Consider the following 16,668-nt stretch of genomic DNA (forward strand, 5'->3'; position numbering starts at 1 on the left):
ATACACATAGTAAAATAAGAAACGGATATGTGTTTGTGTTTTAACTTTTTAATGAATTTGATTTCATATGATGACCGTTAATTTCCAGACAAAAACTTTATAACTGACAATTGACTATCAAAAGTCAAATTTTAAGTCTATTTATTTTTTAATGATCTACTTACATATTCCTGGATTGGGGAAGAAATGACATAAAATTGTACTGAAGAAAATTATTTTCAAAATTTTTCTTTCATGTAACTTCGATTGCATGTGACTTCCAGAGCCTATTGCTTTTTAGCAAGAAGCACAGTGAAAGATTGAGAAAATGTACCTAAACATGGAAGTCATCTCTAATCATTTGGGTTTTATACATGAACATAGTTGTTTACCCACCACTTCACTGATAACATCAACATAAAGGTATAGGAAATAACCCTGTATATTCATAAACCATGTACCATGTGTACATATATAATGTTATGCTATACATTATTTCATTTGATTTCATAACTTGCTTTTCATTGCTTTCACCAAAGCAGATCATCTTTTAATTTGGTTATGTTCTTTTTCTCATGTAACTAATGTAATATGTTATCTTTGCCAACTAAGAATCATTTGAATATGAATCAACCATCCATGAAGAATTTATATTATTCAGAAAGCCTGCTATGCTAAAAGTATACCTCAACCCACTTTCGCCACATAAAATAATAGCAAAAATAATTGATTTTTCCTAAGTTTGGATGATCCAATTGGCCTAAATTTTTATTAGAAGTGAAGAAGACAATGCTATCTTGAAAGACAACACAAATGTTTTAAAAATACCCCATTGTGAGGTATGGAGAGAACCATAACGTTATCTGTTAAATCTTACTATTAATAGCAAATCTAAAACAAAGAAATTTTTTTATTTTGAAACATGGGATGTAAACTTTGGCAGAAGAAACACACTTGGTTAGACAATAGTTTATATATTTCAATTACAAATTTGAATTAAGTCTAGAACAATGGATGTGGAATATTCAAAAAAATACCACCATAGTGTTATTTTCCCATCTGAAAAAAATCAATGAATTTTAATGTCTTCTCTCTTATAAGGAATTTAGTTATATCAGGACCTCATATTAATTCTCATTTTTTAAAAATAATTTTTCAGATACATTATAGTGACAACCATAATCAACAATTCCAATTCAAACTTCTGATTATGTAATAAGTTTATAATCAAGTTCATAAATTATTGAAGAATTTCTTATTGCAAATATTGTGACTTATGATAAACTATCAGCACTAGTATTCATATAACATTGATTATTGATAAGTAGAAATAACTACAGTGTAAGATATTGAAATTTAATTTGTAGGATATTGAAATTAAATTTGCATTACACATATTTTAAGAGATGTAAATCACATTCCAACTGATAATATAAAATGATTTACTTAAATTTGTTCTATTCTTTAAAAAATGAACACTTCAACTTGTTTTAAACTTAAGAAAGTGTTAAAAATTGAATATGCCCCTTTTAAAATCATCCCAAGGCTGGCCATGGTAGCTCCTACCTGTAATCCCAACAATTTGGGAAGCAGCGGTGGGAGGATCCCTTGAGGCCAGGAGTTTGAGATCAGTCTGGGAAAGATAGTGATACCCTGCTCTAACAACAACAACAACAACAACAACAACAACAACAACAACAACAAATACTTTAAAATTAGCTAGGCACGGTGGATGGTGCTTGTTGTCCTAGCTACTTGGGAGGCTGAGGCAAGGGAGAGGATCACCTGAGTCCAGGCGTTCAAGTTTATAGTGAGCTATGATTGCACCATTGCACTTCAGCCTGGGTGACAGACCAAGACCCACGGACATACTCAGACCTCCTTAATTTGAAATCATAGTCTCTGTTAAAAATAAACCATTTTCCTTAGAAAAGAGATTTCAGCCTGTTATCATGCTGCCACTGAGTTGAAGAATTACCTTCTGCTAGAACAGGTTATACAGTTATTTACTACATAATTAAGTTGTAGGCATGAAATAATCTTTTCAGCATTCTTTGCCCTCTCAGTGCCAAAATTACCTCAGTGTGAGCATCAGAGCCCCCAGGTGACTTATGTAAACCTATACTCTGACATAAATGCTGAAAACAATAGACATACCCACAACTTAAAATACAAATTCAAGAGGAAATAAGGTGAAGCATACTGTTGATAAAAATTATTACTAAATTCTGGTGCTATTTCATATCCAGAAACATTCTAATTGCATGTAATATTTGAAAATATTGGATAGTCATTCTACATATAAACTTCCTAAATCATTAATTTCCAAAATCGTTACATGAGTGATTAGATACTTCTTATGGCCTGGCAAAACATGGTTTAGGCACCACTTACAGCACACATAAATGAATGGAATGAAAGGATGTTGACAGTAGTGGAAAATAGTGATGGATTTTACAAGGTCAAACCCATTGACATTTTCTTATTGATAAGTAGAAATAACTACAGTGTAGGATATTGCCGAAATCTAAGCAAATGAATTTTTAAAAATATATTAAATAGAAGCTATTCTTTTATATGTTCTGCCTTGGATATTTTCTCACCTGACAAAAACAAACACACATTTAGATTTCTCGGATTTCTCAGGGGATGTTCTTTTGAGTACATTATCTGTAAAAAATTTCATGACACATCAGTCAGATGCCATGGTTTAATTTTTATGTGAAGATTTGCTAGGACAGATGAAAATGTATGCTAGTCTTTTCTCCTTACATAAAAGAATTGGTAGAATTACTGCTTACAAAATAACACTACTTAATTACACTATCTGCAGTGTCAGTGGAACACATTTCACCCAGTCATCTTGGTCATGTTTAAGACACCTGGTCTTAAGGGCCTAGTAATTTTCTTGATGTAAAAGATAGCAGCACAATTTCTTGCCCCTCAGTATTCCCTTCCCCTATCTAAACCCCTATGAGACAAAACCAACAACTATTTCATACATTAGGCTCTGATTTTAGTAAAACCACTTTTCAGTCACAGTTCAGTAAGCACAGATCTCTTGCAGAATTCTAAGAATATGAATTTTTAAAAATATGTTACATAGAAGCTGTTCTTTTACTCAACTATTTTTTTTTCTTTCTTCCATTTGTTCCTGAGTTACTCCCAGATAATTTTTTTTCTGCCTTTCTTGAAAGTTCTGCTATCAAATAATCAAATAACAGAAGGCTGGAAACAATAAATTTTATAAATATAACTTTAAAAGAGAAAATATTCCTTTACATGTGATTAGAAAAGGGGGGAGAAATTTATTGGGGCAGGGAAGGGAATAATGAGAATGACCAAGGCCGCTATATTCCATGAGCCTTTGAAGACACCAAGGGCAACCTCATCTTTGGATGGAAAAAAAAAAAAAGGTAGTCTGTTAAGTGACTGGGTTTACCTTAGAAAAGTTAAGTTACAGGACTGAGTAATCTAGTAACAAGGAAACTGCTGACAAACTTCTGGGGGTGATCATTGTTGAGCAAAGAAGCAGATGCTACCAAGTCAGGATTCTCTGTCTAAAAAAACAACAGTTAACACTGTGGTTGTATTTTTTCTTATGTATTGCTTCAAAACATTATCAGAAAAGAGTACAGTATCTCTGTTAAGTTGACTAAAATCTGATGTGTCATTTTATTGACTGTTATTATTGTTTTTTGAAATCTTGTTCATGTTTATAGGTTTTCTGACTTGAGTTTTGAGATATTCCAAGCAGATTAGCCTAGCAAGTTTAGAACTGTGAATTTAATAATTATCTTCTAGGTATGTGTAGGAACATATTGCATGAGACAGTAATGTAATTTGTGAGAAATGTCTACACACAAGCTTTCATATACCTTTATTCTGTCTCTAGAATTTGGAATGATGGGAGATCATACAATTAAAAGTCAGCGACCTCGATCTGTTCATGAAAAAAGGGTCCCTCAGGAACAAGCTGATGCTGCTAAATTTATGGCACAAACTGGTAATACGTTAGTTACATTTGTATATTTATTGTTGTTAATTTAATGAAGCCACTGCATGTTTTCATAATCTTTTGCTGCACATTTGTCAGTTTTTGGAGCTGATATTTTTTTGAGCCATTTTTTTTTGTCACCAGTTAAAGTCCATAAATAAAGTAGCTGTGAATTGAAAAGTGCACAAAAATTATGTAAGAATTATTTTGCTTTCAGTGTGGGACATTTAAGATTTACATAATAGCATTTATGCTAATTAACTACTTAAAATGTATCATTAAACTTTTAAAGAAAGACAGCAAAGTTATTTCTTCAATAATTGATTGACAAAAGACTTTCAAAAATTATAACTTTAAATGAAACTTTAGACAACGATTTTTATTTTAATAATATTGAATATATTGAATTTTTTCAAGTGTGGTCCTACTTATAAGTATTAATTATTGTTAAAATGCACAGAAAATATAAACTTTTAAAAATTTTAATAATTTTTATTTGAAAAGAGTTGTGTTATATGAGCTAAATAATGACAAGTTAACAGTGTTAAGTTGTAACACATTCCAACTAATTAAATATCAACTAAAATGACTTTCTACTTTATAAAATGATTAATTCTAAATTAATTAGATTACTTTTAAAAAACCTCCCTCCAAATATATCTGTAAGTATTTGGAGTATGTATAATTTATGCCAATTATTTAGTTACAGAATTTGAACTAATATATGTATTCATATTTTTTCTTATCATAATAAATTGGTCTAATTCCATCTGAGTACGTTGCATGTAGTACATCTTTAAAAGAAAAAGTGTTTAAACTTGTTTTGTAAATTTTCAATTGTCACCTTTGTTTTGGGAAATTGAAAGCTAACAGTTTTATCTATGTCTTAAAAAATTGTATACGTCTCGATGTTTTGCCATTAATACAGAAGTTTCAAGTACATGACCAGTTTCCTGACATGACATTTAGACTGACAGTGATGAAATTCCCCCAAGAAATTGATATTTCCTTCAGTTCACATGTTCTTAGGATAATATTTTTTAGAACACTAGATGTGAATCTGCAATATAAAAATGCAAATATTATTAAAGAGTTTTGCTCTCAATAATGGGTGAGTAGAAGATTTTGATACATTAGTTGTAAGGAGGTCAAATTTTCAGAACAGGAAGTTTAAAATAAATTCTACAAAGATTCACTTTTAGTTTTTTTGAGATATATATTGCAACCAAATACAGAAATGCAGAAACTTGCTTATCTGGATCCCTTTTTGTGCACCTTCTTGTTTAAGAAAAATTGATTTTCATTTTTACTATTTGTTTGAACAAGTCTAAAAGTGCGTTAACAGGTTTACAGGTTTAGGCAAATTTCCAAATTTCTAAATGTATTTCTCTTCTTTATAGGGAGCAAAAAGTTTCAACCACTGAGCAGAGATTAGAGACACACGGGCATGGGCTGACTACTCATCTTTGTCAGCACCATCTCATGGGGGCATTTCTGCAAGATTAAAAAAGGTGTATTTTATTTGTGCAAAAGACATGGCAGACACTGGTTTACTGAAGTTCCTAAAAATTAGAGTCAATAGAAAGTGAAATGGAAAATGATAGTTTTAAATTTCCAATAGCGTAGCATGGTTAGTTTATGCATGAATATTATGCAATTTGGCCAAAAGTTTTTGTACAAGTTTTTTGATTTGTCTGTGACATAGTTCAGTTCACAATTTTCAGCCAATACCCTTTTGGTAAATTCAAATTTCAAGGAACATTGTGTTTTCCTAGTAAGGAATTACTAATTTCAAAATGATAAGTAATAAATATTTATTATTTTATTTTAACCAAATATAGTATAGACAAACATAAAGACGTGTATAAGACTTTAAAATTAAACTATTTCAGTACTGATGTAAAACTGGAAAACTACATTATTTTAAGTAATTTTAAAAATTTATAATTTAATAGAAGACAATTATAATGTGAAAAAGAGAAGAAGGTTTTCCTTAAATATTTTCCTAAATTATACTTTCTTTAGGTGTTAAGGTAGTCTGAATAAATACAGGTAAGTGTCACACAATGAAATTTTATAAAAATTAAACTTTACTTATGAAATATTTCCCTGTATTTGTCTTTAAGCCAAAAAAATGACTGTTGCATATAAATAATATAAAATTTGTTAACAGTAATTTGAGAACAAAGAATAAGGCAAAAACATAAATTTAAACAATAACGAAAGACAATATATTTTCATATTAATCATGGAGAAAAAAGCAAAAGCTATCACACTTTAATGTTTAAGAATTACTTCTCCAAATGAGTAACCTGGCCTTTTCAATCAATATGATCAGTAAAAGATTGTAATTAAAATCAATCTTTCTATAGAGTGATAAAGTGAGTGTAACAGTTTTTAAAAAGAGTAACGTTTGATAAAGTAGCATAGTTTGGACATAAAGGATGATGCTCTAATAGCCTGTCATGCAATCTTTATTTATTGTTAAGGAGTGTAAAATTAAATGATGTCATAAAAATACATGTATTTAATATAGACATCTAAATTAAATGCCAATAAGATGGCTTAAGATATCCTAGTTACATTTGCTTATGCTTAAGTATCATAGTCATCAATTAATTTATAAACATGTTTACAAAAGTAGTATTTTATTACAGTGAGGAAAACAGCCTAAATTTGAACTATGTAACATGTTATCTAAAATTTAAAAAAAAATAAAATTAGGCTGGGCGTGGTGGCTCATGCCTGCAATCCTAGCACTTTGTGAGGCCAAGGTGGGTGGTTTACCTGAGGTTGGGACTTCAAGACCAGCCTGACCAACATGGTGAAACCCCGTCTCTACTAAAAATACAAAACATTAGCCAGGTGTGATGGTGCACACCTGTAATCTCAACTACTCGGGGGGCTAAGGCAGGAGAATCTCTTGAACCCAGGAGGCAGAGGTTGCGGTGAGCCAAGATCACACCATTGCACTTCAGCCTGGGCTATAGAGTGAGACTTCGTCTCAGTAAGTAAGTAAGTAAGTAAGTAAGTAAGTAAATAAATAAATAAATAAATAAAATTAAAAGTACACTTCTAATTTCATGACTTTAAGATACTAGCAAAAGTTTATATTAATATTTTGTTAATAATTTAAAATACATTCTCACACATTATCTCACTCAATCTTCACAGATTTTGAAGTAAATATAATATTCATTTTATCAAAGACATTCAAAGAAATAAAATGAGTTTCTGAAGGTCACAGAGCCATTATTCAGTAGATTTCCATCAATCACAGGTCTTCTGACTTTAATTGCAATGCTTTTCCAGTTTCCTTTTGTGTTTCATGCTAGGCTAAAGAGCTTTTAGTTCATACTATCTCCAAACACACATATATTAAAAACAGTATACTTTGTCTTATACTTTACTATTTTAATGTCATTGAATATTTTTAACATCTTTCTTATAATATATATTAGCTGTTCTCACAATGGCCTAATGTTCTTGACTAGAATGTTCCTCATACTTTTATAAATAAGGAAGTGGCAGCATGGAAAAAAGAAGTATTTAGTGGAAATGTCACTGAAACTATAGGCTTTGAGTTATAATAAGATTTTTTGATAGGTAGGCCACTATTTCACTGGCAGAAATTTAATTCAAAATCTGAAAGACAATATGTTTTATTTATTTATTTGTTTATTTATTTATTTATTTATTTACTTTGTTTTTGATCAATGAAGAAAGAGGAAGAGTGATGAGGCCAATTCTGAGCATTCATTATCAAACTTTCATGATCCAGGCACCACTACTTAGCCTGCTTAGCATCATTGGAGTATCATACATTCAGAAGCAACCCAAATGTTTAAATACTTGTACAAAAGTAATTTAAATATAGGGCTTGATCTGAATTCACTGCTCAGTTTAGTTAAATTATGTTTTTCTGTCATTATGACAATGCAAGAGGAAAAAGGCTGCTTTTGTGGTAAAATAGAACTAATTTTATTCATAACCTTTATCATTTCACTTATAGAATCCACATTGTTCGTAATTTTCTTTTAATTAATAACATGCAACCATAATATTTATACCTCACTTAATCTCATCACAGTTTGGAACATCATTTTAAAAAGTACATTATATTTTCCCTAACTTCAGCTTAAATTTTATATTGCTAAATTCATATGCACATATATTCATATATGTGGATTTTTAAACGATTATCCTTCTATTTGGTTTATAGAATAATGATTTTCAATCTTGATAGAGTATTCTTTAATGTAAAAGAATAAATTATGAAGCATGACTTTAACTGTTATTCAGATAGTCATCCAAGGACATTTTTATGAAATTAGCAACATATAAATTTGTGAAGAAAAGAATTCTGAAATGAAGGATTATCTATACAATATTTTCAATTCACACTGATCACAAAGCAGTCCCATTTGATGTAATCTGTCATCCCAGTTACCATTGTCTGTCCCCTTACAATATATGTCCAGTTATAAACAGATGGTCATCTGTGCCTCTGGGTGCGTGATGCAGAACAATATAAGAGCAAATGTGTCATAATAGTACTACTCAAAGTGAGGTTAGTGGAACAGTGTTTGTCCACAAACTGACCATTATGTTTCTCAAAGGAATAAGCAGTTTACATCAGAATGTAAAACCAACTACTTCGTCAAGCACGAGTTTTATTTCAGCTGACGTTTTATTTTTAGAACAAACTTCTCACTGAGAAAACCTGTGTGTTGAATTACATTCTGGCCCAAACTCCTTCTTTCCTAGAGTACTAGTCTGTGGACCAGCTGCCTTGAGTAGCCCTGCAAATAATTTTCAAGTCATTTACTGTCTTTCTAGAAAATGATGGACAAATACATGATCATATTCTATCCTTTGAATTCTATTCTAAAGGCAAATTATAAACAGAAACATTAAATATTATTAAATTGCTCTTTGATCGACTAATCAGTGATATAAACTTTTGAGAAACATTTCACCTACAAACTTTTCAATGACTAAATTGTTAACTTAAGTAGTTAACTGCCAGCAGCTAAATGATCCAGTGTGAATTTGGAGAAAAACAACTGCAAATTTTCAAATCAGTTTTAAAAATTCATCCTGAACATGATGCTATGATAGAATTAGAAGCCTATTTCATTGGTCATAGAAATGGTTGACTTTTGAGTCTCCTTGGGACATAATAATAGAAATTCAACATAGTTTCATTGAGATGCTAACTCAAAGAAAATTAATGAATTTAGATATTCATTGGCTTTTTAGAGCTCCATTTTAAATAAATTTTAGTTCCATATCAAATTAATTAAAATTATCAACAAATTTGTCTTTATTCTGGGTTGAAAAATCACTACTCTAGATCATCGGTGAAATTGTTAGCAGAAGGATTTAAATAAATTACCACAAAATAAATAGCTATCATAGTATGAAAAAGTAGAAATTGCACTAGTAATAAAGTATAAATGTCAGTGCTCAATACAGTATAAATTAGATGTGTCCAAGCTCCCAGGTTTCCACATCATCTAGCATTAGAAAGGGTGTTACGCAATAAAGGACTAAGGAGGAACACATCAATATATTTTTGCTCACCAAAGCCATAGAGTAAGCTTAGAAATATATTTTGCTTCCTTTTCCATCAAAATACAAAGTCTTAGATTAATTTGAAGAGAATCACTTCAACAATTAGTCATATTGAAAAATGCTGATTAGTTCCTTCATAGTGTCCATGGTACATTGTAATTTGTGAATAGTATTTTGCTAATAAGGTTATGGCAAAACTTGGTGTTTGCATCAGCATTATATGCATTCCTCTTTAAACTTCATTTTTCTCTGAAATGTTTTCATGTACCTTTTGATGTATGGTCATATTTTTACATTTAAATTATTCTTGCATGTCATAATGTCAGTTTGGTATAATGCTTACTAGATGAAAACTTAAGACAGTATTTCATGTTTATTTGTTGTCTTGCATGCAGGTGAATCTGGTGTGGAAGAGTGGTCCCAGTGGAGCACATGTTCAGTTACTTGTGGTCAAGGGTCGCAGGTGCGAACCAGAACTTGTGTATCACCTTACGGGACACACTGCAGCGGCCCATTAAGAGAATCAAGGGTTTGCAATAACACTGCCCTCTGTCCAGGTAGTGTTAGCAGCACCTACAACTGTGGATGTTATTGAATTGTGTCATGCTACGCATTTGGAACAATTTGTTATTTTCATATGAAATGGGTATAGGCATTTTGATTAGAGTGGATAAGTGTAATTATTATTCAACTGTAATATTTTAAGATGTGTGTGATTATTTCTGCTTTTAAAGCAGTCAAGAAATTAGGTAAATGACTCCCTCTTCACTGCAAATATCACTTTCTAATCTGTGTATCTACTTCTAAGAGTATTTAAGGTTCAAATATCTTTTCTGTATTTTAGATGGTGAAAATGTTCAATTGAATTCTTGAGGAAAAATGTAATCTGCCTACGTACTAAAAATATGATGTATATTCATGTCTTAAGGCAGTGGTTGACATAGTCTGTCAGGCAGTCAGCAGTTTTTCTATCACTTATCTGACTCTATCAAAGAAAAGAGTGTCCCTGACCAAATAACTTTTTGTTATTTTATTTCATTCAAGTAACTTTCATCATCAGAGGTATCCACTGCTTTGTAAACTTAAATGAAACTTAATGAAAAGAGAGACAGAGAGGGAGAAAGAGAGATCTTTAATGTTAAATGAAGCATTAACAATAGCATGCCCACTTAGTGTCAGATTTTCCATGTTACATCACAATTTTGTTCTTCAGTTGATGCATGCATGCATATTATAGACATTTCTCCCTCCCAGGCCACTGACTTTCATGTAAAAATAAGTAACAATAGGACTCTGGACTTTGTTTCCAAAAGTTCAAAGCACATGATGTTACAAATCTCCAGATTTATCTTTTTGTCTAACCATTTATGTGGTGGATGAGTGACTATAAACATACTGACAGCTGCAATTGACACTGGACTTGCATTCACAGCCTTTCCAGGGACCTCCAAAAGGGGACACGTGTAAAGAAAATGACTTGTACTGCAGCAGCCTTTCATCTGCTAGCTTGTGCTTAGAAGTTTCTCATTAAGTTCCATTTCTAGAGATGGCTGACTCCACAGTTGCTAAAAGCAAGAGTAGAGAGTGGGTGGCATGGAGTAAGAGCAGGAATAATGTCAGTTTTCCAGCAGAATGTGCAAAGGGGATCCATTAAAAGATAGTCTGAGAGAGTTATTAATGGTTGTAGAGTTTCAGATTTGCAAAATGAAAAAGTCTGAATATCTGTTTCACAACATTATGAATATAGGTAATACTACTAAGTTGTAGACTAAAAATTGGTTAAATGGTAAATTTTACATTATGTGCTTTTTATCACAATAAAAAAAGGACAGTGTGGAGGAAATAAAAGGTAAAGAAAGTGGTGGGCAGAAGATGGAGGAATGATGCAATGAGGTGGGCGATCCCTTTAGAATAGAATTAGGAGGTAACAAAGCAGTAGATGAAGGTAGAATTAAAAGTTAAGCACGGCAGAGAACTGAATCCTATGATGAAAGAAAGGCAGAATTAACTGGGAAAGAGCAATAATTGCCACTAAGAACAAGAAGAATCAGTGAGGCTCGGTGGGAATTAAACTAGAGAAAGAAAAAAGCATGAAGTAAAAACTAAAAAGATTCATAAGAAAAGATGTTTAAGGAGTTTGTGAGGGGGAAGAAGATGAAAAATATGATTAAAAACAAGGTTCATAGAGCAGACAGATTCTAGGTACATTCGGCAACACAAGGAAAACAAGTAGAAGTAAGGATCTGGTGATTTTATTTTATTTTATTTTTTAAACTGACAGGTAACATGTATGTTTTTATCTTGTACAACAATGATATTTTGAGGTCATGTTGTACATGACATATACATTATATATATATATATATCAAATGTTGTGAAATGGTTAAATCTAACTAACAAATGTCTTACTACATATAGTTGTTATTTTTATGCTGAGAGCATTTAACATCCACTCTCTTTACATTTTTTAAGAATACAATACATAGTCATTAACCATAGTCACCATGCGGTATAATAGATCTCTTCCTCCTATAATAGAATTTGAGATCTCTTTCTCCTATAATTGAATTTCTTCCTCCTATCTAACTGTGGTTACATATCATTTGACCAACATGTTTTAGAAATGAAATCTTCATCTCACAAGGGTAGATACTTATTTTCATTTGGGTGTGGGTAGAGTGGGTTTTCTGGGACGAATACTTAAAAGCTGTTCCATACTTACAGTATTGACTTAAGGAGATCCAGGATCAAGTTTTCTGTCCTTGATAATGAGAAAAATATCAATAAAGAATTATGCTGTAACTTGAAATATAAATTTATCTAATCAGCATGTGTTTGAATAGCCAAGACGCTTTCAACACACAAGGATAGTATTATGGCAAATGGATCTCCAAATGTGAATCTGAGTGGGTTGGAAAATGTTCTCAAATTTTCCATTCACAGCCTACTTCCCAGCCACTAGTTATGCACATTCATAAGGATGACATATGCAAGTTGCCATCTTTCTACCAGAGACCACTTATTAACGCCTTCACAGAGAACATCTGTGGTGGGATCAGAGCGCTTCTCTCACACAGAACTGCCAAACCCACTTTTTCACAGTGTCTGATGTCCAGAAGGCTATCTAATATTCCATAATTTAAAGATTTTTAATTTAAAGTTTGTCTTCCCCATTTATGCCTGAGGTTGCAATTTTTTGAAGTTGAAAAATCAGATCTTGGTGATGACCTTGAGCAGTAGAATATAAATAACTCCCACATGCTGTGTTCCAATAATGGAACACTAGGCATAAATGACTCAAAAACCCTTTTACCCTTACACTTATAGAACTACATACCAATTGCTAGCTCCTCTTCACCTTTATATGCATGAAGTCTTTTTCTTTCTAAATTTGATTAAATAGTACCGTTGAGAACAAGTTTATCTTTTAATCATTGTTTTAGTTCAGAATGTTGAAGTAAAGAAAATGAGAACAGTTTTGTTGATTTATTTTTAATTTTCCAAGCATAAAGGATAATTTAGCAAACTAAAAATACAGAATAAGTTCCCCACTATAAGAAATTGGAATATTTTTCATCTGGTTATGGTATTTGTGATGAAATATTTTGTGCTCAAATGTTTTATTTTATTATTTGTTGTGCTGGTAAATATGTACTTACTTTGCAATCTAATAGATCCTGAAAATCGTGATAAAAAGTGAATTTTTAAAGTGTAATGTTTCAAACAGTAGAAATATCTTCCTAAAATAATAAATTCCCAAAAAGAAAATTAACTCAGAAATCAGTAACTGATTTAATCACACTTTGGACACTCAAATGTATTTGGCATTTAATTAATGAAAATGACACAATAAATGAACAAATTGAATATTAAAGTCACTTTCCACAAAATGTGTGGAATTATAGAATTAGAGATTATATTTCTTTGTGCTTTAAAAAGTGAATCAATAGTGTTATAAATTATTGATCATTCACCCATATTCAAATTTCAGAAGTCTGCCTTAATTAAATTATGCAATATGTTACTTCAGTATGGATCCTAAGATATTTGACCTTTAGCAGAATTTTTACTTTGACATTGTACTCTCTTCAAAAGCCTTTATTACTCAAAATAAAAAACAATAGACATAAACAGAAAGTAAATTGATAAAAATAGAGCTCTACATTCAACAGCACAATTTATTGCCCTAGTTGAATTACAATTTTATGGTTTATTCCAGGGCTTCTCAACTTCATTACTACTGACATTTTGACCCCAGTAAGTCTTGGTTGGGGGGAGTCCATCTTGTGTATTTTTAAATGTTTAACAGCATACCTGGCCTTTACTCACTAGATGCCAGTAGCCCCCCACTTTCCCTCAAGTTGTGACAACAAAATATGTCTCCAGCCATTGCCGAATGTCACCTGGGAAGCAAAATTGCCACTGGCTGAGAGCCACTGGTGTACTCTATATGTGTTTTAATCCTGTAGAAGAAGTTTCTGCAGGCTAATGAATGCTTTTGAATTTTATTTTTTGTAAATGTTACGGTTCTTATATTCATTTATTTCTTAAAAGATCAAACCTGGCCGGACGTGGTAGCTCACGTCTGTAATCCCAGCACTTTGGGAGGCTGAGGCAGGCGGATCACCTGGGGTCGAGACTAGCCTGGCTAACATGGTGAATCCCTGTCTCCACTAAAAATACAAAAATTAGCCAGACACAGTGGTGCTCGCCTGTAATACCAGCTACTCAGGAGGCTGAGGCATGAGAATCACTTGAACCAGGGAGGCAGAGGTTGCAGTGAGCTGACATTGTGCCACTGTACTCCAGCCTGGGTGGCAGAGTGAGACTCTGTCTCAAAATAAAATAAACAAAATAGAATAAAATAAAACCTTTCATTTATTTTATGTACAGCTCAACCTAAATCATAAGAAAATGTATATATGTTTATTTCAAAATATGGTTGTAATATATTTCAGGTATTGCATATTCTTCATTTCATCTAGTTATCACAAAAAGAGACATAATAATATAGCTAGTGCCTAAGCTAAGGAGGAAAACTGTAAAAATGAATGAATTTCATTTAAATATATTTGTTTTATTAGGATCATTTTAAATGAACTAGATCATTTACAGATTCTCAAGTTTTACTGCAAAATAAAAAAATAACAATTTGCCGTTAAAATAAAAATGTCTAATCTTTAACATTAATCTTATGAATAGCATCTATAAACATTATACAGTATGTACTATAATTTTCTACTAACTCAATAGTATCTAAAATAATATTGTTAATGATTTGTATCCTTTTCAAATGAAAAAAAAAGTTTTAAAAATGATGTGAATGAGTCATGAAATTTTACCATGTAGCCATAAAGACTGTTAGCAAGTATTAAGTAACATTAATTTTGTGAAGATTCCAGTTTCATAATTTAAGCCATCAAGGTTAATCAACATTTTTTGAGATTCATGGAGGAAAATATGCCAATTTAGCACCTTCCTTTTTCTCTGGGATTGTGCAATGCATATAGAACAGTATGATTTGACAGAAAAAAAATGAACAGAAGCAGCAATATGAATTTTATATAGCATCATTAACTTTTTATATAGGAGGAGAAAATAGGAAGAGAAAAGGTTTTTAAAATAGGAGGAGAAAAGTTTTTTAAAGTAGGAGGAGAAAAGGTTGTTTTAGGAGAAATATTGGTAATTGGAAATAAATGTAATAGTTTATAAAAATATTCATTTAATATACCAAAATACATTAATGTAAGTACTTTTAAACTATTTTGCCATAATTGGTCATATATACATACATATATGTAGTATATACATCATATATAGAGAGAGAGTTTTACTAGAGCTAGATATAGACTTACTTTTTTATATCAATGGATATAAATTGGCTTTGGTTTTCCCAAAATTTTATGGGAAAAAGTAAAACATCTTATTTTTTCTCACTCTCTTTTTTTTCCTACATATTATTTTAAAACTATATTTCCCAACAAGGTTCTCAGAATGTTAAAGAGCTTTACATTGGATATTTCTATTGGCTGTTTTTTCAATGTTTAAACATCCTATCACAACCAATTTAGGCAAATAAATAACACCAATAGAAGGGGAAGGGATATCTCACAATTAAGGTATCCTATATGTGTTTCTAAAGTAACAACTTGGTAAGCATACATATGAAGAAGATTCTAGATGTATTTACTTGCATATTTCCTCTGCCACTTTTTATGGGCCTGTGCTTACCCTTACCAATGTTAAAGAAAAAAATGGGAGGGGGTCATTTTCCTCTATAAATTTCTACTCCCCTTAATCATATCTGTGGGTGTCATATCAAACATCTGGCCGCTTGAACTTCTAAGAGTATAGCAAGATTAGAGGTTCAACATCAAGAAAGGGGCTTTTGAACAAAAAGCACATTTTTTTTTCTCATGCCTTTTTATTGATATTGTCTGTTAGGGTGCTATTACATATTGTCTCAAGTATTAAGAATTAGGATGAGAATGGTGATTTTACCATGCAGGGAAGGGATCAAACACTGAATCTTTTTTTTTTTTTTTTGGAAGATGGAGTCTCACTCTGTTGCCCAGGCTGGAGTGCAGTGGCCTGATCTCAGTTCACTGCAACCTCCGCCTTCCAGGTTCAAGTGATTCTCCTGCCTCAGCCTCCTGAGCAGCTGGGACTACAGGCACACAACACCATGTCCAGCTAATTTTTGTAGTTTTAGTAGAGACGGGGTTTCACTATGTTGGCCAGGCTGGTCGCGAACTCCTAACCTCAGGTGATCTGCCCACCTTGGCCTCTGAAAGCACTGGGATTACATGCATGAGCCACCACACCTGGACTAAACACTGAATCTTGATGGTCTTTTGTAAAATATAACAATATTTATTCACAGTGGTTATTATGAAAGAACACAAATTATGTTATTTAAGATCAATTGTGAATTCCTTGTAGTAGTATGTTTGAAGAATTGATATATTCATATTTATGTTAAGCATAATTATTTTCTTTAGAAATTTATATAAATTAGGTAGATTTCCAGTTCTACCAAGTTGTTAGAGGAGGAAAAGCATCTTCTGGTTTCATGGTCGTTAAAAAGAGATTATCGTATTTTCCATTCATTTTGA

The 16,668-nt window shown here is 31.7% G+C and overlaps 1 protein-coding gene across 2 annotated transcripts in view; it reads left to right on the top strand.

The window, feature by feature from the left end:
• The window catches only part of ADGRB3 (adhesion G protein-coupled receptor B3), a 783,011-nt gene that overhangs the window by 310,415 nt on the left and 455,928 nt on the right, over positions 1-16,668 (top strand). For both annotated transcript variants that reach the window (XM_010371613.2, XM_010371622.2), the window contains 2 exons: positions 3,875-3,985; positions 9,949-10,110. In XM_010371613.2, coding sequence (XP_010369915.1) covers positions 3,875-3,985; positions 9,949-10,110 — 273 coding nt within the window. The remainder of the gene's footprint in view (positions 1-3,874; positions 3,986-9,948; positions 10,111-16,668) is intronic.

The sequence above is a fragment of the Rhinopithecus roxellana genome, chromosome 4, assembly GCF_007565055.1.
Source record: "Rhinopithecus roxellana isolate Shanxi Qingling chromosome 4, ASM756505v1, whole genome shotgun sequence".
Classification (NCBI taxonomy): Eukaryota; Metazoa; Chordata; class Mammalia; order Primates; family Cercopithecidae; genus Rhinopithecus; species Rhinopithecus roxellana.